At 36.1% G+C, this 22,780-nt stretch overlaps 1 protein-coding gene across 20 annotated transcripts in view; it reads left to right on the forward strand.

Moving 5' to 3' along the window:
- DLG2 (discs large MAGUK scaffold protein 2) overlaps positions 1-22,780 on the forward strand; it is a 2,166,350-nt gene that overhangs the window by 1,720,956 nt on the left and 422,614 nt on the right. For all 20 annotated transcript variants that reach the window (XM_031653896.1, XM_017949244.3, XM_017949248.3 and 17 more), the window contains one exon: positions 21,129-21,197. In XM_031653896.1, coding sequence (XP_031509756.1) covers positions 21,129-21,197 — 69 coding nt within the window. The remainder of the gene's footprint in view (positions 1-21,128; positions 21,198-22,780) is intronic.

Genomic DNA, 22,780 nt, shown 5'->3' on the forward strand with positions numbered 1-22,780 from the left:
CTTGTGAGACTTCTCCACTACCACAAGAACAGCACAGGAAAGACTCACCCCCATGATTCAATTCTCTTCCACTGGGTCCCTCCCACAACATGTGGGAATTCTGGGAGATACAAAATGAGATTTGGCTGGGGACACAGAGTCAAACCATATCATTCTGCCCCTATCCCCTCCGAAATCTCATGTCTTCCCTTTTCAAAACCAATCATGCCTTCCCAACAACCCTCAAATTCTTAACTCATTTCAGCATTAACTCAAAAGTCCAGTCTAAAGTCTCATTTGAGACAAGGCAAGTCCCTTCCACCTATGAGCCTGTAAAATCAAAAGCAAGTTAGTTACTTCATAGATACAGTGGGGCTACAGTCATTGGGTAAATACAGCCATTCCAAATGAGAGACATTGGCCAAAAAAAAGGGGCTACAGGCCCTATGCAAGTTTGAAATCCAGTGGGGCAGTCAAATTGTAAAGCTCCAAAATGATCTCCTTTGACTCCATGTCTCACATCCAGGTCATGCTGATGCAAGAGGTGGGTTCCCATGGTCTTAGAAAGCTCTGCCCCTATGGCTTTGCAGGGTACAGCCTCCTTCCCAGCTGCCTTCATGGGTGGGCTTGAGTTTCTGTCATTTTTCCAGGCACACAATGCAAGCTGTCAGTGACTCTCCCATTCTGGGGTCTAGAGGACAGTTGTTCTCTTCTCATAGCTCCACTAGGTGGTGCCCCAGGGTGGGAGCTCCAATCCCACACTTCCCTTCCACACTACGCTAGCACAAGTTCTCCATGAGGACCTCACCCCTACAGCAAACTTCTGCCTGGGCATCCAGGTATTTCCATATATCCTCTGAAATCTAGGTGGAGGTTCCAAATCCTCATTTCTTGACCTCTGTGCACTCACAGGCTCAACACCACATGGAAGCTGCCAAGGCTTGGGGCTTGCACCCCCGGAAGCCACAGCCCAAGCTCTATGTTGGCCTCTTTTAGCCATGGCTAGAGTGGCTGGGAGACAAAGCACCAAGTCCCTAGGCTGCACACACCAGAGGTACCCTGGGCCCGGCCCACAAAACCACTTTTTTCCCCATGACCTCTGGGTCTGTGATGGGAGGGGCTGCCATCAAGACCTCTGACATGCCCTGGAGACATTTCCCCTATTTTCGTGGGAATTAACATTCAGCTCCTCAGTAATTATGCAAATTTCTGCAGATGGCTTGAATTTCTCCTCAGAAAATGGAATTTTCTTTTCTATCCCATTGTCAGGCTGCAAATTTTCCAAACGTTTATGCTCTGCTTCACTTATAAAACCGAATATCTTTAACAGCACCCAAGCCACCTGTTGAATGCTTTGCTGCTTAGAAATGTAGTCTGCCAGATACCCTAAATCATCTCTCTCAAGTTCAAAGTTCCACAAATCTCTAGGGCAAGGGAAAATGCTGCCTATATCTTTGCTAGAACATACCAAGAGTCACCTTTGCTCCATTTCCCAACAAGTTTCTCATTTCCATCTGAGACCACTTCAGCTTGGACTTTCTTGTCCATATCGCTATCAGCATTTTTGTCAAAGCCATTCAACAAGAATCTAGGGAGTTCCAAACTGTCCCACATTTCCTTATCTTCTTCTGAGCCCTCCAAACTCTTCCAGCCTCTGCCTATTACCAAGCTCCAAAGTTGCTTCCACATTTTCGGGTATCTTTTCAGCAATGCCAAATTCTACTCTTACCAATTTACTGTATTAGTTAATTTTCATGCTGCTGATAAAGACATACCAGAGACTGAGAAATCTGCAAAAGAAAGAGACTTATTGGACTTACATTTCCACATGGCTGGGGAGACCTCACAATCATGGCAGAAGATGAAAGGCATGTCTCACATGGCAGCAGACAAGAGAAGAGAGAGCTTGTGTAGGGAAACTCCCATTTTTGAAACTGTCAGATCTCATGAGACTTATTCACTGTCATGAGGAAAACGTGGGAAAGACCTGCCCCCATGATTCATTTATCTCCCACCAGATCCCTCCCACAACATATGGAGTTATGGGAGCTACAAGGTGAGATTTGGGTGGGGACACAGAGCTAATCTATATCATAGACCAATGTGAAAATGTTCTAAAAGTAGAACCAACATCACTTCACACCTCCAGAAATGAGGGAGAGGGATAAATCCTACATGACTTAGCCTTTTGGCCTGTGAGATCAAGAGGATAAGATGATGTTTGGAGACAGAGATCCAAGTGCAATACTGAAAAGTCTCTTTTCAGGAAGTGAGACTGGTGACTCTACCTAAGACTACAAAGTTTCAGAGAAAAATCTCAGGCATTAATGGATATGCCCTTGATGAGCCAATTTCCCCAGCACAGATTTAGCAATAAAAGTAAGTCATGTATTCAAAGATGATTATCTTTGGCATTTCTTTATCCAAAGATTTAACTTGAAAATATCCTCATTCACTGTATATAAAAAGTACTCCACAGACAGTATAAATTCAGCCATCTGACAATTGGTAATGGGAGTTGTGCTGTTTAATCCTCACCTATCAGAAGAGAAATGTTCTCTCATGTATTTATGATACTTGGTAGGGTTGTTAAAATAAAAATTTAGATAATATTATCCATATTATGCTATAGTCATATTTTTTTCTAAATTATACAGAGATATGAAAATAAGTAGATAAGTGGAGTTTGATGAAATAGTTAAATTAATAAGACGTTATTAGTCTATAAATATTTGAAAGACGTTAACATCAGAGCAAGACAAGATTTATTTAGCTAAGACAGAAGAGGATACCTTGTATTACAAGTATGTAGGAGTAATTGGAGAAGGATAGAAGTAGTTGGAGCAATTGGATCAGACAGATGTTAAGTTGATTATTGGAAAAAATACTCTTGCCAATGAGAATTATTTTTTAAAATAATATGTCATAGAAAGTAATAATAGAAAAATGGAAAGAGAAAAGAATAAAAAACAGACCTTCAATTTATTTGATCAATGCTAGCATAAACTAATGGAAGTATTTAAAAGAAAAAGTCTCCATTATCAATAGTGTTATTAGTAAATGAAGAAAATGTCATTATGGCTTTTCTACCCTTTGAGTCTACATAAAAGCAAATTTATAATTTACAATTTTAGACCCAAAATATTAACTAAAGCTCCCTAGCATGAGAAAATCAGTCATTATAGTTTTCTTGAGGTAATAGAAACTTATATTTACCTGAATGTAAAAAAGACGTTTTTATATTTACATATCCAATATATGGGTATAGACATACAAAATGTGTGCATTTAGATGTATCTGTGCAAATGTTTGTAAATATATATTTAGTTTATAATTTATGATTCAAAAATTCTCACATTTAAACATAGATCTCTATTATTTATTCTAATTCCTAAAGGATATTTTTATCTGCAAATTTTGAGGGCAGTCAGTCAATTCCCCAAAGTTCCCAAGGCCCTTTGTATGGGCAACATTTACAGTAGGTTAAAGCACAGGCTTGGGACTTTAACAGACTGAGGGGCAATCCTATCTCTTACCAGTTTTTGTGGCTAGAGGAGACAAAGTATTTTACCTTTCCAAGCGTCAGTTTCTTCATCTGCAAAATGGGGATTTTACAACCATCAGAAGGATTAAATAAGATAATGTATATAAAGCAATTAACAAAACACATTCAACATAGTAATTTCTAAATAAGTAGTATGTATTCTCATTATTATTTTAGTTTTTATTTCTATCAATTCCCACCATGACAAGGTAAGTTGAATGAGGACAGGGTTGGTTTGTTTGTTTTGTTTTTCATTTTATTCACTCCTTTATCTCTGGGTCCTAGTGAGTACTTGTACATAGAACATTCAGCAAATATTTGTGGAATAAATCAATGGGTGATTGATTTAATGAGTAATTCAGGCTCTACTTTATCAAGCTGCCCTCTATAGTAACAAATAGTATTTTAATATTCAAGTAAACTTTAGAGGGTTATTTAGAGAGCAGAGATTCAAAGAAATTTATGTTTCAAGAAATTTAACATTTAAAATATCAGAGTTTTTATAGAATGCACAATTTGGGTCCTGGTAGTTTTACTTAAGTATCAGTTTAGGTTCAAATTGGTGGTTAAAGACATTGGAAAACAAAGTATCCGCTTAGGGATAGTTTGTGTTCTTCCTTTTCAATCAATGCTTTTCTGTTTTGTTTGTTTTTTCATTGCTTGTTTCTTAATATTTTCATGCCACAAAGATTCAAATCCAAGAGTTGTAAGTCAGCTGTGGCCCAAATCAGAGTAACTGACCAAAGCCAGTTAACAGCTAAAATCACATCCACACTGTTGAATGTTTCCACCACATTGAACTTAGCTCTGCTGGCCAGCAGTGGCTCTCTGCTTCTCTGGTTTCAAAGTTGGAGAGGAAAGCGTGACTAAACATGAATGTTATTATCAGTATTATTGAATAATTCATGTTATTGAATAACATAAGTGTTATTATCAGGTGACCAGCATCTATTAAAAGTGATGCTTTCTGCTAGTGTGGAATCAGATGAAAACTTTTATAAAGAACCTAGAAATTTAGAGCTTAAAAAATACAATACTGCTTAATGACACATGATTTTTTAAAAATCTTGTACTGTAGTTTCAAGCTTTATGTTTTACCCTAAACTTATTTATTATCTATAATTTCACATCGTATATTTACATACAATAAACTTCACCCATTTCTAGTGTATAATTCAATAATGCTTAGTAACTTTACCCAGTGTTATATCCATCACCATAAATCAGTATTAAACCATTTTCATGCCCCTAGTAAGATCCCTCATGCCCATTTACTGTTAATCTCCATTCCCACCCCAGCCCCAGACAACCACTAAACTATTTTCTCTATAAAGTTGCCTTTTCTTGATCAACCTCTGTATTTTTAATATTCATTAATTAATAAAAAACTATCAGTCATAGGAGAATGTAGTCAGAGTTGTGCTTGTTTATGAGGTCAAGCTATTTTCTTTGTTTTGGTTCGCAAAAGAAAATCTGGCCATCTTTCACAAAATTAACTTAAAAATGACATTTGACTGTAATAACAGTGAGCATCTTTATGTGGGCAGACTAAGATTCTGTAATTTCATGCTCAGCTGCATTGATGGCTTTCAGCCTTGTTTAAGCAGACCAGCTATGGACAGCAGTAAACCCTGTAACATCCTGCCATGGCTAATTGCTTAAATCTTCTATCTCTGTAACTTTTATGGCTGCTATTTCAACTAGATATCTTCAATAAGACATAAGTTTATTGGAGCAGAGCAGAATCTACTTATTGTCGTTTTCATATTTTAACTTTCATCACGTATTTTATTCCAAAATTAAGATTCACCACTATATTCTCAAGTGGCAATAAATGGATTCCTCCTTATTTATATTGTCCTTCTTTGTGAATTTGTGGTATAATAGAGGGTATATATTAATTTCCCCCACCCCTTGTCAAGTGCACTGTATACATAGAGAGTCCCTGGTATATTCATTTGACTTCATTAAATGCAATTACAAATGGTTTGTCTTGATAAAAGTGAATATTTTTGCTTGAGAACTCAGTGGAAATTGTATAACTAGCATTCCAGTGTTCAGTTCAATAGATGGGAACTCTGCTAGATATGGGGTTGGGGGTACAATGGTTAATGTGTTATGGTTACTGCCTTCAGGGAGTTCACAGCCTAGCTGGGAAAAAAGACATTTTTTAAATAGTGCTTTACTACTATGTGGGAAATGCCTTGATGAAGATATGCCTGGGTGCTGTGGAAACAAAGCTTAGAGCTTACAAATTCTTTTCCTGAATCTGAGTGTACATGAGATAAGTCCTGAAGAATGAATAGCAGCAGGTTGAGTAAAGAACAATAGCAGGGACTGTGGCTCTTGAAATCATCTTAGTGCTTCCTTTGGAGTATTGCCTGGTTATCAAGTGTCATGTTTAAAGGGCCCTTTGTGAATAAAATGGCTGAGGTTTTCCCAAAATAAAAGATGTTTGGAAATGGCTGTAGTTATGAAGTTTCACTCACCTAATGAATGTTTCCACTACTGTGTTCAAAAAGACAGTAGGGGCTGGCCGCGGTGGCTCACGCCTATAATCCCAGCGCTTTGGGAAATCGAGGCGGGTGGATCACCTGAGGTCAGGAGTTCAAGACCAGCCTGACTAACATGGAGAAACCCCGTCTCTACTAAAACTACAAAAATCAGCCAGACGTGGTGGGACATGTCTGTAATCCCGGCTACTAGGGAGGCTGAGGCAGGAAAATCACTGGAACCTGGGGGGCAGAGGTTGCAGTGAGCTGAGATCTTGCCATTGCTCTCCAGCCTGGCACCCTGGGCAACAAGAGCAAAACTCCATCTCCAAAAAAAAAATACGATAGTTCTTAGTAATATGATGTTTCCTGATACACATGTATATGTATTATTTATAACTTGTCTTATTCCTAAAATTATCCTATTAAAGTATTTAGAAACTTTGAGGCCCAGAAGAAAAATTATAAAACTGCAAGTGGATTTCATATTATTTTTCATGGCTGAATGATAATCCATTGTGTCATTTGCAACAACATGGGTGGAACTGTAGGTAATTATTTTAAATAAAATAAGCCAGGCACAGAAAGGCAAGTATTGCATGTTTTCACTTATAAGTGGGAGCTAAAACAGTGGATCTCATGAAGGCAGAGAGTAGAATGTGGTTATTAGAGGCTGGGAAGAAAAGGGGCTGGGAGAAATGAGAAATTTATTAAAGGTAAAAAAAATATAGCTAGATGGAAGAAATAAGTTCCGTATTCCATAGTACAGTAAGGAAATTATAGCTAGCAATAATTTGTTGTACATTTAAAAATAGGTAGAAGAGAAGATTTGTCAACACAAAGAAAATATAAATGGTTGAGGCAATGGATATCCCAGTTACCCTGATTTGATTATTGTGCATCGTATATAGGTGCTGAAATAGCACGCGTACCCAAGAATATGTACAACCATTATCTATCAATTTTAACTTCATTTAATTCAGAGGAAAAATTTTCTCAAACTTTTAGGACAAACAAATAAAATCTTTAAAAAATTTTTGTTTCCTTTTTTGTTTCCTTGGGGCTCTGTAAACTTCTAGGCTAGGGTGAAATCTCCTCTGTTCTAATAGTGTTCAGTGTATTTTTGCTTCTCTTTCTTTTATTTCTTCCTTTTTGTTTTTGGTTAATTGATCACTATCACATACTTACATATCTCTCTATATAAACTGTAAGATTCTTAATAACAGGAACTGGGCTTGCTTCCTATCTGTGACTCTTATACTACCTAGCACAGTGTTTAATTTCAGTAGATACAGAAATGTCCTATAACAGAATGTGGGTGGTTACAAGAAAGCAACAAGGAGAATAATTTAACAAATATGAGGTAGACGACTGAGTAGAATGAATTCTGGAATACATTGGTTGTTTCCTGGCACATATGTGGTGCTCAGTAAATATTGGCTGAATAAGGGTGATAAAATATATGCCTTGATAAAGTCTGGAGGTGGGAGAAAGGATTTGGAGCAATTACAAGCCAATGGTATATTCAGTATAAGATGTGACATGAAGTTGAGTAACCTAATAATTTCCAGCAGAGTGTTTGACTGGATGCTTCCTATTAAATGTAGTCAACACATTTTTCTAAGACATTTCAAAGAATCAAGGCAGGGGGGAAATGGAGTCTAAGAAAGCATTACTTCTGCAAGATACACAGCATGCAGTAGTAATATGAAAACAATGATTTTTAACTCGAATCATGGCGGTAAAGAATTCTCAATAAGTTTACTTGATTCCAACTCATGGAAGCAATACTCTCAATTGGAAAAGAAGTCAACAAATACAAAATTGAACAAATAAACAGATAATTTCCATGAGTAATAGGTGATGTGGAGAAATGTAGGAGGCTATGTAATACCTGGGATGGTAATGAAACACCTTTAGGTAGAAGACCAGCAGAGGCATCTCAGGGAAGTAATCTTTCACTTGAGATCTGAATAAAAAGGAGGTGTCCAGGAGAAACCTAGGGGTAAAGCAATCCATGAACGGAGATGCCCTTAGAGAGGACTAGCGAGAATATCTCAGAGGCAGGAAGAAGGCCAGTATGGCTAGGTTAGGGAGTGATGGACAGAGTGGGAGCAATGAGCAACAAAAGACAGACAGTGGCACAGGATTTGACATCCCTCAAAGGGACTGTGTATTTTATTCTAACTGCAATGGAAAAGTCTTTGAGAGGTTTTCTGTAAGTGGGGCAACTTATGACCTGATGTTATGCTTGAAAACAATCTTGGTCAGTGAGAAGTAACTGCAGGACAGGAGAAAAACCAGTTGGGACGCTGTTTCAATCGTCTACTAAGAGAAGTATTGTTTCCATTAAGGTAGTAGCGCTGAAGAGGTGGCATGTATTTCTGTGGAAGAAGTAAAACAACTTGTTAAGGGATTGGATATGGAGTATGATGGAAAATAAATCCTTGAAAATGCCTAGATTTTTTGACTGAACTCAGTTAGCGGTACCTCTATTTACAGAAAGGAAGATTGTAGGCCAAACTGACATGGGAGGGAATGAACTGGAATGACCAAATGAATGTCATTTCTCCCAAGTTAGATTATATATGCTTGAAGATCATGGTCTTTATTTTAGGCCTTATTTTTTCCTTTGTTATACCAGGCATAATTCCTTGCATATACCAAGTGATAATTTGTCTATTAGGTGATTGGGAAAGTGAGATATGGAGAATGGATGTCTGAATCTTCTACTAAGTTAACAAACTATGATAAAACTTTTGGCCTCTAGAGGTGGGTTTTTTTTTTTTTTTAATTATTTGCAAATCTTAAGAAATGTGAAGGGTAAGAAAGTTATCATAGATTTAAAAATTGTTACCCTTATGCCTTTTCAAATCCTCTCACTTGCATCCTCACAGTTGTAACTTGCATACAATATAGTTGCTCATAAGTAGTCATTTTTCATTAATGGGAAATTCATTAAAAGCTTCATTTGGAAGCTTTCCATTGAGATCCAAAGACAAAACATTTTAGTGTTTAGATACTTTCCTTATATTGATATTTTACATTTAATATTTGCCTTATATTGGTAATCTAATGGCTATGAATGCTAAATATTGTCAAGCTGTTCACAGCTACAAATGTTTACAAAAATTGCTTTGTGTCAGAAAATTAATCCCAGAGCAAACCGCTAACTTATTTAAATGGAAAGAGTTTGTTGCCAGTGACTAGTTTCACTTCACTGGATCAAATTTAAAACTGTAGAAAGCATTGCACATTATCATGTTGGGGTCTTAATTTCCAGCTCGCTTTTTCTTCTTTTCAATACTAGAGCTCTGGTAATAAGCAGAAGATTAGGTGAACAAATGACCACATGGTTACTTGGAACATATTCAACCGAAAAGAATACCAGAGAAAGAGGTGATTCTTACCTTCAGAGTATAAATAGTAGAGCAGAGGGAACTGAACAATTGGCCTTTTATTCTGTTACCTATTAGTACAATGAGGGTGATGACTCTGCAGTGACCATTGTAAGGAATTACTCTGCCATGACCATTGTGAGGAAGATTCAGATTGCAGATGTCAAGTGAAACATCTCCTCTTTCATTATACAGTTGGGGCTTTTCCATGAGGCTAATACAAACAGACTAACAGATCCCATGAAGTCAAACATCCTACATTTACTTGGATGTCTGTATGAAAAATCAATAAGGAAAACAGATTGTAGAATAAACAATTCTTTATTGAAAATAGAACCCAGCAAAATAATAAGAGGTGTTCTGCATTTCTTAGCCTTGGAAACCACACTGGATTGCCATGGGAAATGTGGCATTCCCCTGTCAGGATAAAGGGTTCTATTTGCTCTACAGAAAGGCTCTGTAAGGACTGGTCTCTGGAAATGCTAGAACAGAAAGGCTTGGAATTCATGCCAGTCTTCTTCAGAACTGCTTTCTCTCCACAGATTCTTGGCTGCCTCTAACCCTTTTTCAGCTGTTTTATAAACCTGAGAATCATGAAGAGCTTATTCTAAACTACAAAAGTGGCTATGTTTTAATTTAGCTTAAAAGTACTTGCGACCTCTTCTTTGCCTACAGAATATGTTACAAACTCCAAAGAGCAGTACTCCCTGTTTCATGTTTAAGGGCTTTAAGGTCTTTAGCAACTGTTGACCAAACTCTTCCCATTAAAACTATCCCTTTGCTCCCATTTTTGGCTGACATGACTTCTTATTCTCTTCTTTTTCCTCACGTATCCTCTCCACTCACTCCTTCTTGGTCTTTTTCTGTTTTTGTCTTCTGCTACTCATCCTATAATGTTTCCTATCACTAAGTCTTCATTTTAGCTTTCAATCCTTTCCATCACAACCTTTCTAGGACTATCCATGGCTTCAAATGAACCTATACAATATTGACTCCAAAATGTACCGTTTTAGACCAGAACTGTCTACTGAGATTAAACTCTAATATCTATTTAATGAGGTATCTCTACCTTGATGGCACGCATATTCCCTCAAACTCACCAGATACAATAATGAAATAATCATATTTCCCTCAAACCTATTATTATTCTTATACTCCTTTCTCAGTATAAAGCACCACTGCTGACCAGTCACCCCAACTAGAAGCATGGAAGTTGTCCTGGATTCCTCGCTCACACACGACATGCAATTGCCTTATCTTGCAGATTCCATTCTTAGCTCTAGCCATATTTTCCTTCCTTCGACCCATTGGTTATTTCATGTTCAGGTCAGTATTTAGAGACACCTATACCCAAATCACTCTGCCTCCCTGGGAAGTAATTTCAATTTACTATTATCCATGCTTCATACTTTATATATATTTTTTTACATACATTGCTTTATTTTCCCCATCAGAGAAAACTGTGAAAAAGTACATTGTCTACATTATGTGATGACAGGACTAGAGATGAAAAGTTTCAGTTTTGAGATTGTCAAGAACCTCGTTAAGAAAGGTGAGAAATTCCTAACCCAAATCCATTGGTTCTCAAGACCATGCTCCTTCCCCATCACAGTGCTGTCTCCCATCTACACCCAATAAAGTAGGAGAGGACAGTAAGAACTGAAAAGAAATGGAAGGAAAAATCAAAACAAGGAAAATGAAGTGACTTATCTAGGGCCAGTGAGCTCATTATGAGCACAGGGGAAAGCCCACATTTCTGACATCCAGATCTCTGCCCTTTTTTCCAAAAAAAAACCTCTGCCTTTTCAATGTTGTTAAAGAATAAAAATCAGAGTGTGTTATTCTGAAAAATTTCTTTCCTATGTGAAATGAAAAGATATCCAGGGCAATGTGAATTAGATGCCTAAAATCCTAGCTGGCATACGAAAATCTTCCCATTTCTCATTCTCTACTTGGTGCATTTTTTAGTACCTATCTTTATTTTTATTTTTTTATTTTTTATTTATTTATTTATTTATTAATTATTATTATTATACTTTAAGTTCTAGGGTACATGTGCATAACGTGCAGGTTTGTTACATATGTATACTTGTGCCATGTTGCTGTGCTGCACCCATCAACTCGTCAGCACCTATCAACTCGTCATTTACATCAGGTATATCTCCCAATGCAATCCCTCCCCACTCCCACCTCCCCATGATAGGCCCTGGTGTGTGATGTTCCCCTTCTCGAGTCCAAGTGATCTCATAGTTCCCACCTATGAGTAATACCACACATCTACAGCCATCTGATCTTTGACAAACCTGAGAGAAACGAGAAATGGGGCAAGGATTCCCTATTTAATAAATGGTGCTGGGAAAATTGGCTAGCCATAAGTAGAAAGCTGAAACTGGATCCTTTCCTTACTCCTTATACGAAAATTAATTCAAGATGGATTAGAGACTTAAATGTTAGACCTAATACCATAAAAACCCTAGAGGAAATGTAGTACCTATTTTTATATAAAATTTCTAACTAAAATTTGCTTTCCTTTTTGAAGTAGCTACATTTATGGAACTATCTAATACTTGATTTAAGCTATTATAAATTCAGTTTTTCATTTTCTTTTTGAAGAATGGTCTGTGGGGAAAGGGTTTTTTTAATACATGTTCATACATTACTAAGTGCCTTATTGTTTTCTGAGATGCAGCTTGTGTACTACAGAAGCCGAGAAGAATGATGTATAGCCAACCACCCAAAACAAAATGAGTAAAGGCAGGAATATGCCCACTATATTAAAACACTATATTTTGCTCCTGGTGTTTCAGGCTTTGAGGCCAGTCATAATCCAATTGAGTCAGTCCACTGGGCAAAATGCTGAAATTTCTCACTATTGCTTTAAGCAAAGGGTTTTTCATGGAGATTAGTTCAGCATTTGAAGTGCACTCTCAGAGTCTCTCAACTACCTAACAGTGATGAGTGTGATTTTTAGAATGGCCAGTGTTTGGGCTGCCATGTTCATCACTTACCTGTTGTCACAGAGAAGAATATGGGGTCACAGTGGCACAGGTTGGAAAAAACCAAGGGCTGAGAATTGCATCTGTCTTCTGATCTCACCTTAAACACATTCTGGCTGTGCAACTTAACATAAGTGTCCTTTACAAGAAGACTCTAAATTCTCTCTTGCTATTCTTTAAAGATAAGGAAAGAACTAATATCTGGTTGACAATCCTGTTAGACATTCATACAACAGAACTTTTCCTACCCTACACATCCAGAACCAGTTATTGACTTGTTAGTCAAAAGTCTGGATTTAAATAGTTCATTTATTTTAAAAACTGCCTGTCTTAATTACTTCACCTTAACTTTTAAAAATATAATTGCATAGTGGCATAATAAAATGAGTGTTTTATTGGTATTTAAAAGGAAAAAATGGTATTTCTCCCAATAAACCATATCCAGTTTATTTTCTGAGTCACCATGTCATTACTGACTGTTGAGTGAAGCCATTTAACATAAAGTAAAAAAGCACATTTTGAGTATCTTTGGCTATGGAATGAAAAATTGGGGGCTCTAAATTTGAGTTAATATTTTTCTTCATGCTTATACCCATCTGTTTGTCCCAGCATGCTTGATTTCTTAATTGTCCATAATTTTACTTTTAAACAAATTATCATTAGTACAATCTTATGCTTTGCATTTCTGTAAGTCATCAGAACTTTTAATTTGAGAACAGTTAACATATTGTGTTCCTTCATCTTTTTTTTATATGTGAAGGTCAAGATTTTTTCTAGCATTTTCAAGCTCTGGCCACAATTTTGATGGTGTTCTTTCTAATGTCTAAATTGTTCTTTAATTTAAAATATTTGGCATACCAAATTGACTTGTAAGGCCAGAAACCTGGGACCCATTTTTTTTTTTTTCCTGAAGTTCTATTTCATTGTTCTTACATAAATCACATGTTAATCCATCATTCACACTTTCCATGCTGGATTTCTTTAAATTTAGGTGAGAATCAAAAGTGAACTAAGTAAAAAATTATTTTATTTTATAATTATTTTTTGATCTTATCTCTCTCAGACCTAATTTGACAGCAATATTTTTAACTATTAATAAGTACTTTTTTTTAGATTTTCAAGATCAGCAAACTTACTCTTGATAGAGATAAGGCTTTTTACATACACATATTTCATTTTTGCCACATTTAATTATGTAATTATAAAAACAAATGCAATAATGATAAACAGATTTAAGAACAGTTACAATTGATTCTTTGTTAGTATGAAAATCACCTGAAAGGAATGGAAATTTATGGGACATAAGTACTCTGCTTGCTGTGGACATTGGTCTGCCTGTCACTGAGAGAGTGCAGAAGATTGGTTAGTCTATTAAAAGGATGCTGATTAAGAGAACTCAACAGCATAACTTGTGGGCTAGCTATTAAACTGGAGGAAGATCTGTGATGATTTGCACAATGCACAGTCTTTATGCCTTATTATAATCAATGACTTAAATAAAAATGTGAATTTTGATGATATAAAGCTACATGAAAGAGTGAAATTTTATAATGGCTAACACATCCTAAATGTCCAATAAATACTTATTGAATTAAATTGATGACTAAATGTTAGCTTAACAAACTTAAAAACTAGATCAAAATCAAAACCATTAAATTTGACATGTGATAAATATATTGGGTCCCAAAATCTGATGTGTAAGTACATGATAGGTTTGATTTTTAATCATTTGAAGTCACAAATACATGAGACGTTCAGTGGACTCTAAACTTAGCAATAAAATTCAGCAAATTGTAAAAATCCAGGTTATCTTGGGCTGCTATGACAGAAGTATGGGATCCAGATGGAGGAAAGTCAGCATCTCATGGCACTCTTTCCTGATCTGAACACATCTGGAACTATGAGTTCATTTCTACATTCTGCAGTTTAAATATTAGATTGGTGCAAAAGTAATCGCGGTTTTTATCATTTTGTAAAACAGCGAAAACCACTATTACTTTTGCACCAACTTAATAGATATCAGAAGAAAAATGTGAGAGCGTACAAGGAAAGATAACTAAGAATCTTGAAACTAGCTCATAAAGAAAGAGTCAAAAAAGTGTTAGGAATGTTTACTTGTAAGGGTTGAAGATGCAAGGACTATCTCAGTCATCCAGTGGCTGCTGTGGACAGATGGGTATCACATCAAGAGAAGGAAGAACTTTTTAATAATTATGGATGTCCACTGTAGATCATATTGCACACATGTGTAACCAGCTCATCAAGCTAATCTTGTACAAAATCAAACTCAATTATATTTTTCTATCCACTTATGCACTTTCCTTTACACACATGCACTTCTGTTAATAGAGCCATGATCCTTTCAGTCAGTGATAGAACTGTCTATTCATTCCTCCTCACCTCCCCCAATCTTAACACCAGAGTCTGTCTGTTTTTGAAGGCTTGCTTAAAAGTCACAGAAGAGAGCACAACTCTTCCTATACCCTGGCAAGAACAGGGCCCTTTCTATGTAGGATAATTTAACTCTGGGGAGGGGAAGTGCCTACCCAGCCAGATCACTGGAATCAGAGTGTCTTCTCCTTAGCTCTTTCTTATTAATTCCTGGATATTCTACCTCTAAATGTGTTAAATACATTCCCTTTTCTTAATTTTTACTGCGTTATTCAGGTTTAGGCGTGTATTAATTTTCTTCACCCTGATGGCTTACTGTTATTCTCCCTGACTATAGATTTCCTCCACTTTCTTTCATTATTCAGAATATTTTCAGGTTTAGTTTTCTGAATCACAGTTATCACCATCTTGACCCTCTTATTCCCCCCACTTAATAACCTTGGAGAGCTCACCATTACTAACAGATGTAAGACCAGACCTTGGCAAGGTATTCATTGCCCCTCATTGCCTGTCCCCAGCCAGCTTCCTGACCTTACCCCTGGCCACTCTGCTCTGGCCAAGCCAAGACACTCAAGTTTCCAGAGCGCACCACGTATTTTTGACCCTTCATGATCTTGATCATGCTCTTCTAGATTCTCAAAATGTCTTATTTTCCTTTGTCATACTTTAAAATACTTATATATTCTTCCAAACATAGCTTAGATAGTTTGCCAATTAAATATGCCTGGGAATTTATTGAAAAATGCTATCCATGTTATTTGGACATGGGCCAAATGATTTATTTGCTTTCACCATTCTCTTTATTATCAGATATTTATTGAGTACTACAATATTGAGGAATGAGTCATTCCAAGCACCTAACACAATCCCTGGTGTATAATAAGTTCCCAATTAACATTTATTGGGTATAACTACAACATATAAATAATTATACAAGACACTTCATGTTAAGTATCAGTGAAACAACAGGAGGACTATCCAGTTTCATGTGGGAAGGTGATGATGTTTTGATTATGTTAAATTTGAGGTATTGATTGGATATCCAAGACATACTCTTCTTTTTAAGAATAGTGACAACTTAATGCATGCACTACATTAAGAGAGAAGGAAAGTAGACAGAAAAAGACAAGAAAAAATATTAAAGTAGATTAAATAAACGATTGATACAAATATGTAAGAGAGAGATGAAGAGTTGAATATGACACTGATAAATGCAAGTTCATTAGAAATGAAAAAATAGACAATATTGAATATCCATAAGGAGATACGTTAATGACTAATGTGACTTTACAAGTCACATTAAGTAACTTTATGTTATCAGTTAATTAATAAAGTACACAAAAAACCTTTTGTGCTATCCATTAAAATAGCATAGTTTTAATATTACAGCATGTTGGAAAAACCATTTATCCTGCCTCTCATTGCCTCAGAGAAAGAGAACCACCAGCTAGGACCTTTGTGTTCCATGTATAATGGAACTATTTCAATTCAGATGCTCAAAAATTTCTTAATTAAGCATAGCAATAGGAATGCATCTTTCAGCACCATTCAAATTTCAGTTCTTAGGCAACAGTTTGGAGTCTTTTACTTGGAAAACCCAGAGAGTTCTTGGAAAGAAAACTCTATTGTGCTCTTGCTCAATTTTATTTAATGACAGCATGATTTGGATAGGCAATAGGGCTGATACCTCTCTTTGGATCTTAAAAAGGTTTAGTAATATTTATCTCTACAGTTGCCTGATTTAGTACCTCAGCCAAGCTACCTAACTAGGGAATTGGTGCCACAGGTTTTCTACCAGATGACAGGGGACTTCTTCTCCAGCATTCATGTTGTAGCATGATGCTAAGCCTCCCTCATGCTCATTCTACCCACCCACTATTCATTGTCACTTAAATCTTCATAAATGTTCAGGACTTACTAATGAGGTGGTGTGGATGTGACAGAGAAGTTCCTTTATTAAGTGATCTTCATAAAAATGATCTTCAAAAGCCACTGACATGGAAGTTGAGCGTACATAGTAAAAGTAATGGGTGGTATTTTATACCAAAGAAAAAAAGAACTTGTCAGTGTTACTCAGTGGGAGTTCAGTATTTTCTAACAGAGTGTTTCAGGTGCTCTATATAGACCAGTCACAGAGCTTTGATTTCAACTTTTTATAAGACAATATGGCTTATCTCAGAGGAGCAAGCACTTTAGAGCTGGCAAATCTGGGTTCTACTTGCGCCATCTACTAGCTAGGAGATCTGGGCCTTAATTTAATTTCCCTTGAAAATGGAGATGAAACCTAATTCTTGATGCTATTGCAAAATTTCAAAGCGAGAAGTCATAGGGGCCTTACAGATAGATGGAATTCAATCCATGGTATTCATCATTCAAAAAGACATTGATGAAGGGTCTTTTGTGTGTCAACCCCGAGCTGAGAATGTATAGATGAAGAAACCCAATACCTTGCTCTGAAAGCACACATGACTTTATAGGAGAAATAGGCGTGTGAATAAATCTTAGTGATTCATAGCTCTGGGTGCTATTATGGATATGTAGGAAAATGAGATGGTAGCACAGAGCAGCATGTTTTAGCTGTGAGTTCCTCCCTTGGTTCTTTCTACAGCAGTTCTCAGAATTCCATCTGACTGGCCTCTCTTCCTGAGGAGGTGAAAGAGACAGGAAGTGGTTACCTGTAATTTCTTAGCGATGGTAACTCTACACCACATTGTTTATGCAGCCAATAGTGTGGAAAGGATATAACCTACTTGGTCCGAAGGGGAAACTATTTGGTGTTCTTTAAAATACCGGTTGTAATCACCATCAAGTAGGTCCAAACATCCACTGCAAGTATCCCTCCTGCAAGTATGGCTTGGACATTACTATTATATTTGGGAATAACAAAAATTCATTGTGTCCACAGGTCTTGACTGTATTTGTCTTAGTTCACTGTATTTGTCTTAGAAGAGAGTAAAAGGATAATTACACTTTGGAAAAGACTCTGTTCCAAATTTACAGACTAGGAGAAACTGGCTAACCTTGCATGTGTAATATAAAAGGAATGAAATTCTCTGAGCACCTCATGGTTCCATTTGCATTTACTTTGTCACTAGAACTTTAAAGAGGATGTTATTGGAATACAGTAGAATAGCAAAGTAATTAGTTATAAGGTAATTATAAGTGAAGTGAGATTACTGAATTTTTTTGTTTTAATTTTGTGGGCTGAGCTAATGGTGAGAAAGCTATCAGAAATTACAGTTACTTATTAATCTTGGTTAGTGACCGTCATTGATCTTTGCCTAAGAACTGTTGGTACTTTCTAGACCAGTGGAAAACAAATGGTAAAGGAAAGGATTAGACATTTTGCACAAAAGATACACAATTAGCCAGTAAGTATATGGAAAAAAATGGTCATTCTCACTAATAGACAAATAAATGCTCATTACAAATTTGAAGCATCATTTTTCATCTATTAAATTGTTAGAGTGTTTTAAAAGTTATAATGTCAGTGCTTGCAAGACTGTGGGGAAACTGGTACAGATATACATTTTTAGAAGCAATAAAATGGTACAAAGCTTTTGAAAAGTAATTAATAACATAAATCAAGAAACTAATAAGTGTTTCCATTTTGGGAAATGCATATAAAGGAAATTGTAGAATAAGAAAAAAGTAATTGATACCAACATGTTCATTGCAGCACTGTTTATAATATTAAAACAATAAACATCACCCAAATATCCAACTATCAAAAATGGCTAAGTAATTATATCTTCATAGGAAGTAACATTATGTAACACCAAAATAATAATGATAGAGACCCTATGAGAAATGCTTAAATTGTAATGTTAGGAAAAGCAGAGGATATGAAGTTACATATGTTTCTGTATATATGTACAACTATGTGAAATACATATGGACATGCAGAGAGTCAAAAAGATAGAATGGAAAGTACACACACTTGGCAATAAGATATGCTTTAGTTTGGACTCTGGCTCCACATTTGCAAGCTGTTGATTTCTGAAAATTATTTTAAGTTCTATGTGTTTTGTTTTCTTGTATATGGAAATACTTATGTCTACCTTATAGAATTCCTATAAGAACTACATTAGATAACTCGGTAAAATGTGAAAGAAGGTAATAGGACTATAGGTGAATATTTTTTAATTTCTTATTTTTATTTCCAGTAATTTTATAATATTTTTGTAATAGAAAATGCTTTATTTTATTTTATGTGTTGTAAATGTATGATATTTTTGTAATAGAAAATATATTTTAATTTGATATTTATCACTAAAGTTATACACAGAAATATATACCTTGTGGCACTGACTATATGACTAACTGAAGTGGTCTAAATACAGTAATTATTCTTATTTGGTACTAAGCATCTCAAAGCATACCCTCTGCTAAATCATATTTGTTTATTTATTTAATGAACGCTTATATAGCTTTACCATGTGATAGTCATTGTTCTAAATACTGTATTCATTTAATTCTTACAATAACCCTGTGAGTAAAGTGCTGTTACTATCCTAGTCTTACAAGATAAGAAGCTGACATACAGAGAGATTTAAGTAATTTATACAAGGTTACATTGGTATATGTGGTTGAGCCAGGCAGTCTGGCTACATAGTCCAAGGCCTGAATGCTATGATGCTTTTCAACTAGTCAATTGAAAACATGATCAATGAATATCTTGGCACTGCGAGGGATACCAGGAAACACAATCTTTAACTTGAAGAAGCACAGTCTTTAACTTGAATATCATTCTCTAGGTTTCAGCTATGGTCTCAAAATTCTGTACCCTTAACCTTAGACAAATATTGTCTACTTGTCGCAGGAAAACACCTCTTCCCACCTATGGTGACCTAGGTTCTGAATGAAAGACTCTGCAGCCTATAGCTTGATTCTCTGTGGCAATGTCAGCATTTGTCATGTTTGTGCTGAGAAATCCTAGACTCAGGTTTCTTTTATACATATATATATATACACACACTTGTTCACATATTATATGCATATGTGACTAGTATTTCAACCAAAATATTTAACCTAATACTATAAACTAAAATTACACATTCAATAAAGTGGGCTGTTGAATTATTATTATTGTGCCTATCTCAGATAAAAAATTCTCTTGCCGTCTCTTTCTAAAGAATATTCTAGGCCGGGCACGGTGGCTCACCCCTGTAATCCCAGCACTTTGGGAGGCCGAGGAGGGTAGATCACAAGGTCAGGAGTTCAAGATCATAGTGAACATAGTGGCCAACATAGTGAAACCGCGTCTCTACCAAAACTGCAAAAATTAGCCGGGCGTGGTGACACGCACCTGTGGTTTTGGTGACTCAGCAGGCTGAGGCAGAAGAATCGCTTGAACCAGGGAGGTGGAGGTTGCAGTGAGCTGAGATCGTGTCACTGCACTCCAGCCTGGGCGACAGGGCGAGACTCCGTCTCAAAAAAAAAAAAAAAAAAAAAGAATATTCTAAGATTACGAGATGAATTCTTAAAAATGTGAAAACTTGTTATAAGAATTTAAAATGACTCTAGAATCAAACAGTCTCAATGCCATTTCAAGCATAGGAAGTTACCATGTGACTCTGAGCAACTTTCTCATCCTCTCTGTATCTCAATTTCTTTATGTGTTGAATGGGACATACCTCCTAAATTTATGAGAAATAAAAGACATAAAAATTTAAAAACAGGAAAGTGTTTAAGACCTCAATAAATGATAGATATTATCATTTTATTTCTATTGCTTATCTGCAAAATTAGTGTTTCCTTGTTACAGGTAATCAAAATCTAGAACTACATTAAATTTGAAGATTGATATGCAGCTGGAAGTCTCATTTTTCAAGTTTTGTGTTCACCAAATAGCTCAATTGTTACTAATTTTACAACTAAGTGTTGCAAATTTGAATTAATAAATACATCTATACTCATTAAATACAACTTCTCTGATTTACAGATTAGGCTCTGTGTAAAACTTTGTTGGAAAAAATTATTCTGCAGCTTAAAAAAATACATTGCATCATAAATAAATGTATGTTTTTATGCTCTATATTATCTCATTCCAAGGGCAAAAAATTACCTTTTTCAAATATGTTTGTTCATTTTAATGTTTACCTATCATTAAAAGTTTACTTTTGAATGATATATATTAAAATCAAATTATAAAAAAATTAACTCTTATCTGGTAGAGTACTATATTTTGGTGGAGGGTTCTACTTATCAACAAATATTTAATCTCTACTGTATTTCTTTCAAGATTGGTTCTTGACAATAGGACTGATTAAAATGTTCAAAAACATTTCAAATAAATGATGTGCGTTTCTTCTGTCTTTTCTTGCAGTCATTCCCAACATAGCACCACAACTCGTCAGCCTTCAGTGACTCTCCAACGGGCCATCTCCCTGGAAGGGTAAGATAATAATAAAGAACCTCTTAAACTGTGCAACCTTGGAATATAAAGTTTTCCTTTCTCTCCCTGTCTCTGTCTCTCTTTCTCTTTCCCTTCCTCCCTCGCTCCCTTCTTTCCTTCCTTCCTCCCTTCCATCCTTCCTTCTCCCCTTCCTTCCTTCCTTCCTTTTTTCCTTCCTTCCTTCTTTCCTTCCTTACTTCCTTCTCTCCTCCCTTCCTTCCTTCTTTCCTTCCTTCCTTTTTTCCTTCCTTCCTTCCTTTTCCTCTTTCTTTCTCTTTCTTTCTTTCTTTCTTTCTTTCTTTCTTTCTTTCTTTTTCTTTCTCTTTTCTTTCTTTTTCTTTCTCTTTTCTTTCTTTCTTTCTTTCTTTCTTTCTTTCTTTCTTTCTTTCTTTCTTTCTTTCTTTCTTTCTTTCTTTCTTTCGTCCTCTCTCTCTTTCTTTCTTTCTTTCTTTCCTTCCCTCCCTCCCCACTCTTCTCTCTCTCTCTCTCTCTCACACACTCTCTCTTTTTTCTTTCAATCAGCAAATATCTAGGAAACTCACAATATGTGCCAAGCACTGTGCAAGGTACTAGATTCAGTAAGTCAAATAAGATTTCTTCTTTCCCTCCAGAGGGCTTCATTGTCTAGTACAAATGATAGAAATACAAACACATACTTGTGATACAGTGTAAGCATTACACTCTATAGGAGATATGCATAAGGGATTAATGGAGAATCCAGGAGGGATACCTAACTGTAAATGGGCATCAAAAGGGAACTGGGGAGCAGGTCAGTTTGGTTCCTGCAAAGATGTAACTCTTGAGCTGAGGACTGAAGCGTATATGGATATTTGCCCAACAGTACAAATTCATAAATATTCCTCCAAGGGAAGAAAAAAAAGCATTTACTGAGTGCTTATTAGGTGCCAGACTCTATCTATTTATCTACCAATCACCTGTTGTATTAGTCCATTTTCACACTGCTGATAAAGACATACCCAAGCCTGAGCAACTTACAAAAGAAAGAGGTTTAGTGGAGTTGCATTTCCATGTGGCTAGGGAGGCCCCACAATCATGGTGGATGGCAGAAGGTACTTCTTACATGGCAGCAAGAAAGAGAATGAGAGCCAAGCAAAACAGGTTTCCCCTAATAAAACCATCAGATCTCGTGAGACTTATTCACTATCATGAAAACAGTATGGGAGAAACCGCCCCATGACTCAATTATCTCCCACCAGGTCCCTCCCACAACACGTGGGAATTATAGGAGTACAATTCAAGATGAGATTTACATGGGGACACAGAGCCAAACCATATCACCTGTCTTACCTGATTTTATTTCTAAAGTAGTCCTAGAAGATAGGTATCTTTTTTTTCGGAATCTTGATTCTCAGAGAGGTTAAGTAATTTTCCCAAGTGTACTTGTACAGAAAGTAGCATAGCCTGGACTTGAAATCAAGCCTGACTCCACTGTTTTGCTCTGTCCCCTATAATGTGGTATGAAAGACTTTATTGAGGTGGAGAGCACAGGTTGTACAATTCATAAACCACATTCAGGCTAAGTTAGACATCGTGTAGAATTTCCTAAGTGTGGAAAAAAAAAA

The sequence above is a fragment of the Papio anubis genome, chromosome 12 (assembly GCF_008728515.1).
Source record: "Papio anubis isolate 15944 chromosome 12, Panubis1.0, whole genome shotgun sequence".
Classification (NCBI taxonomy): Eukaryota; Metazoa; Chordata; class Mammalia; order Primates; family Cercopithecidae; genus Papio; species Papio anubis.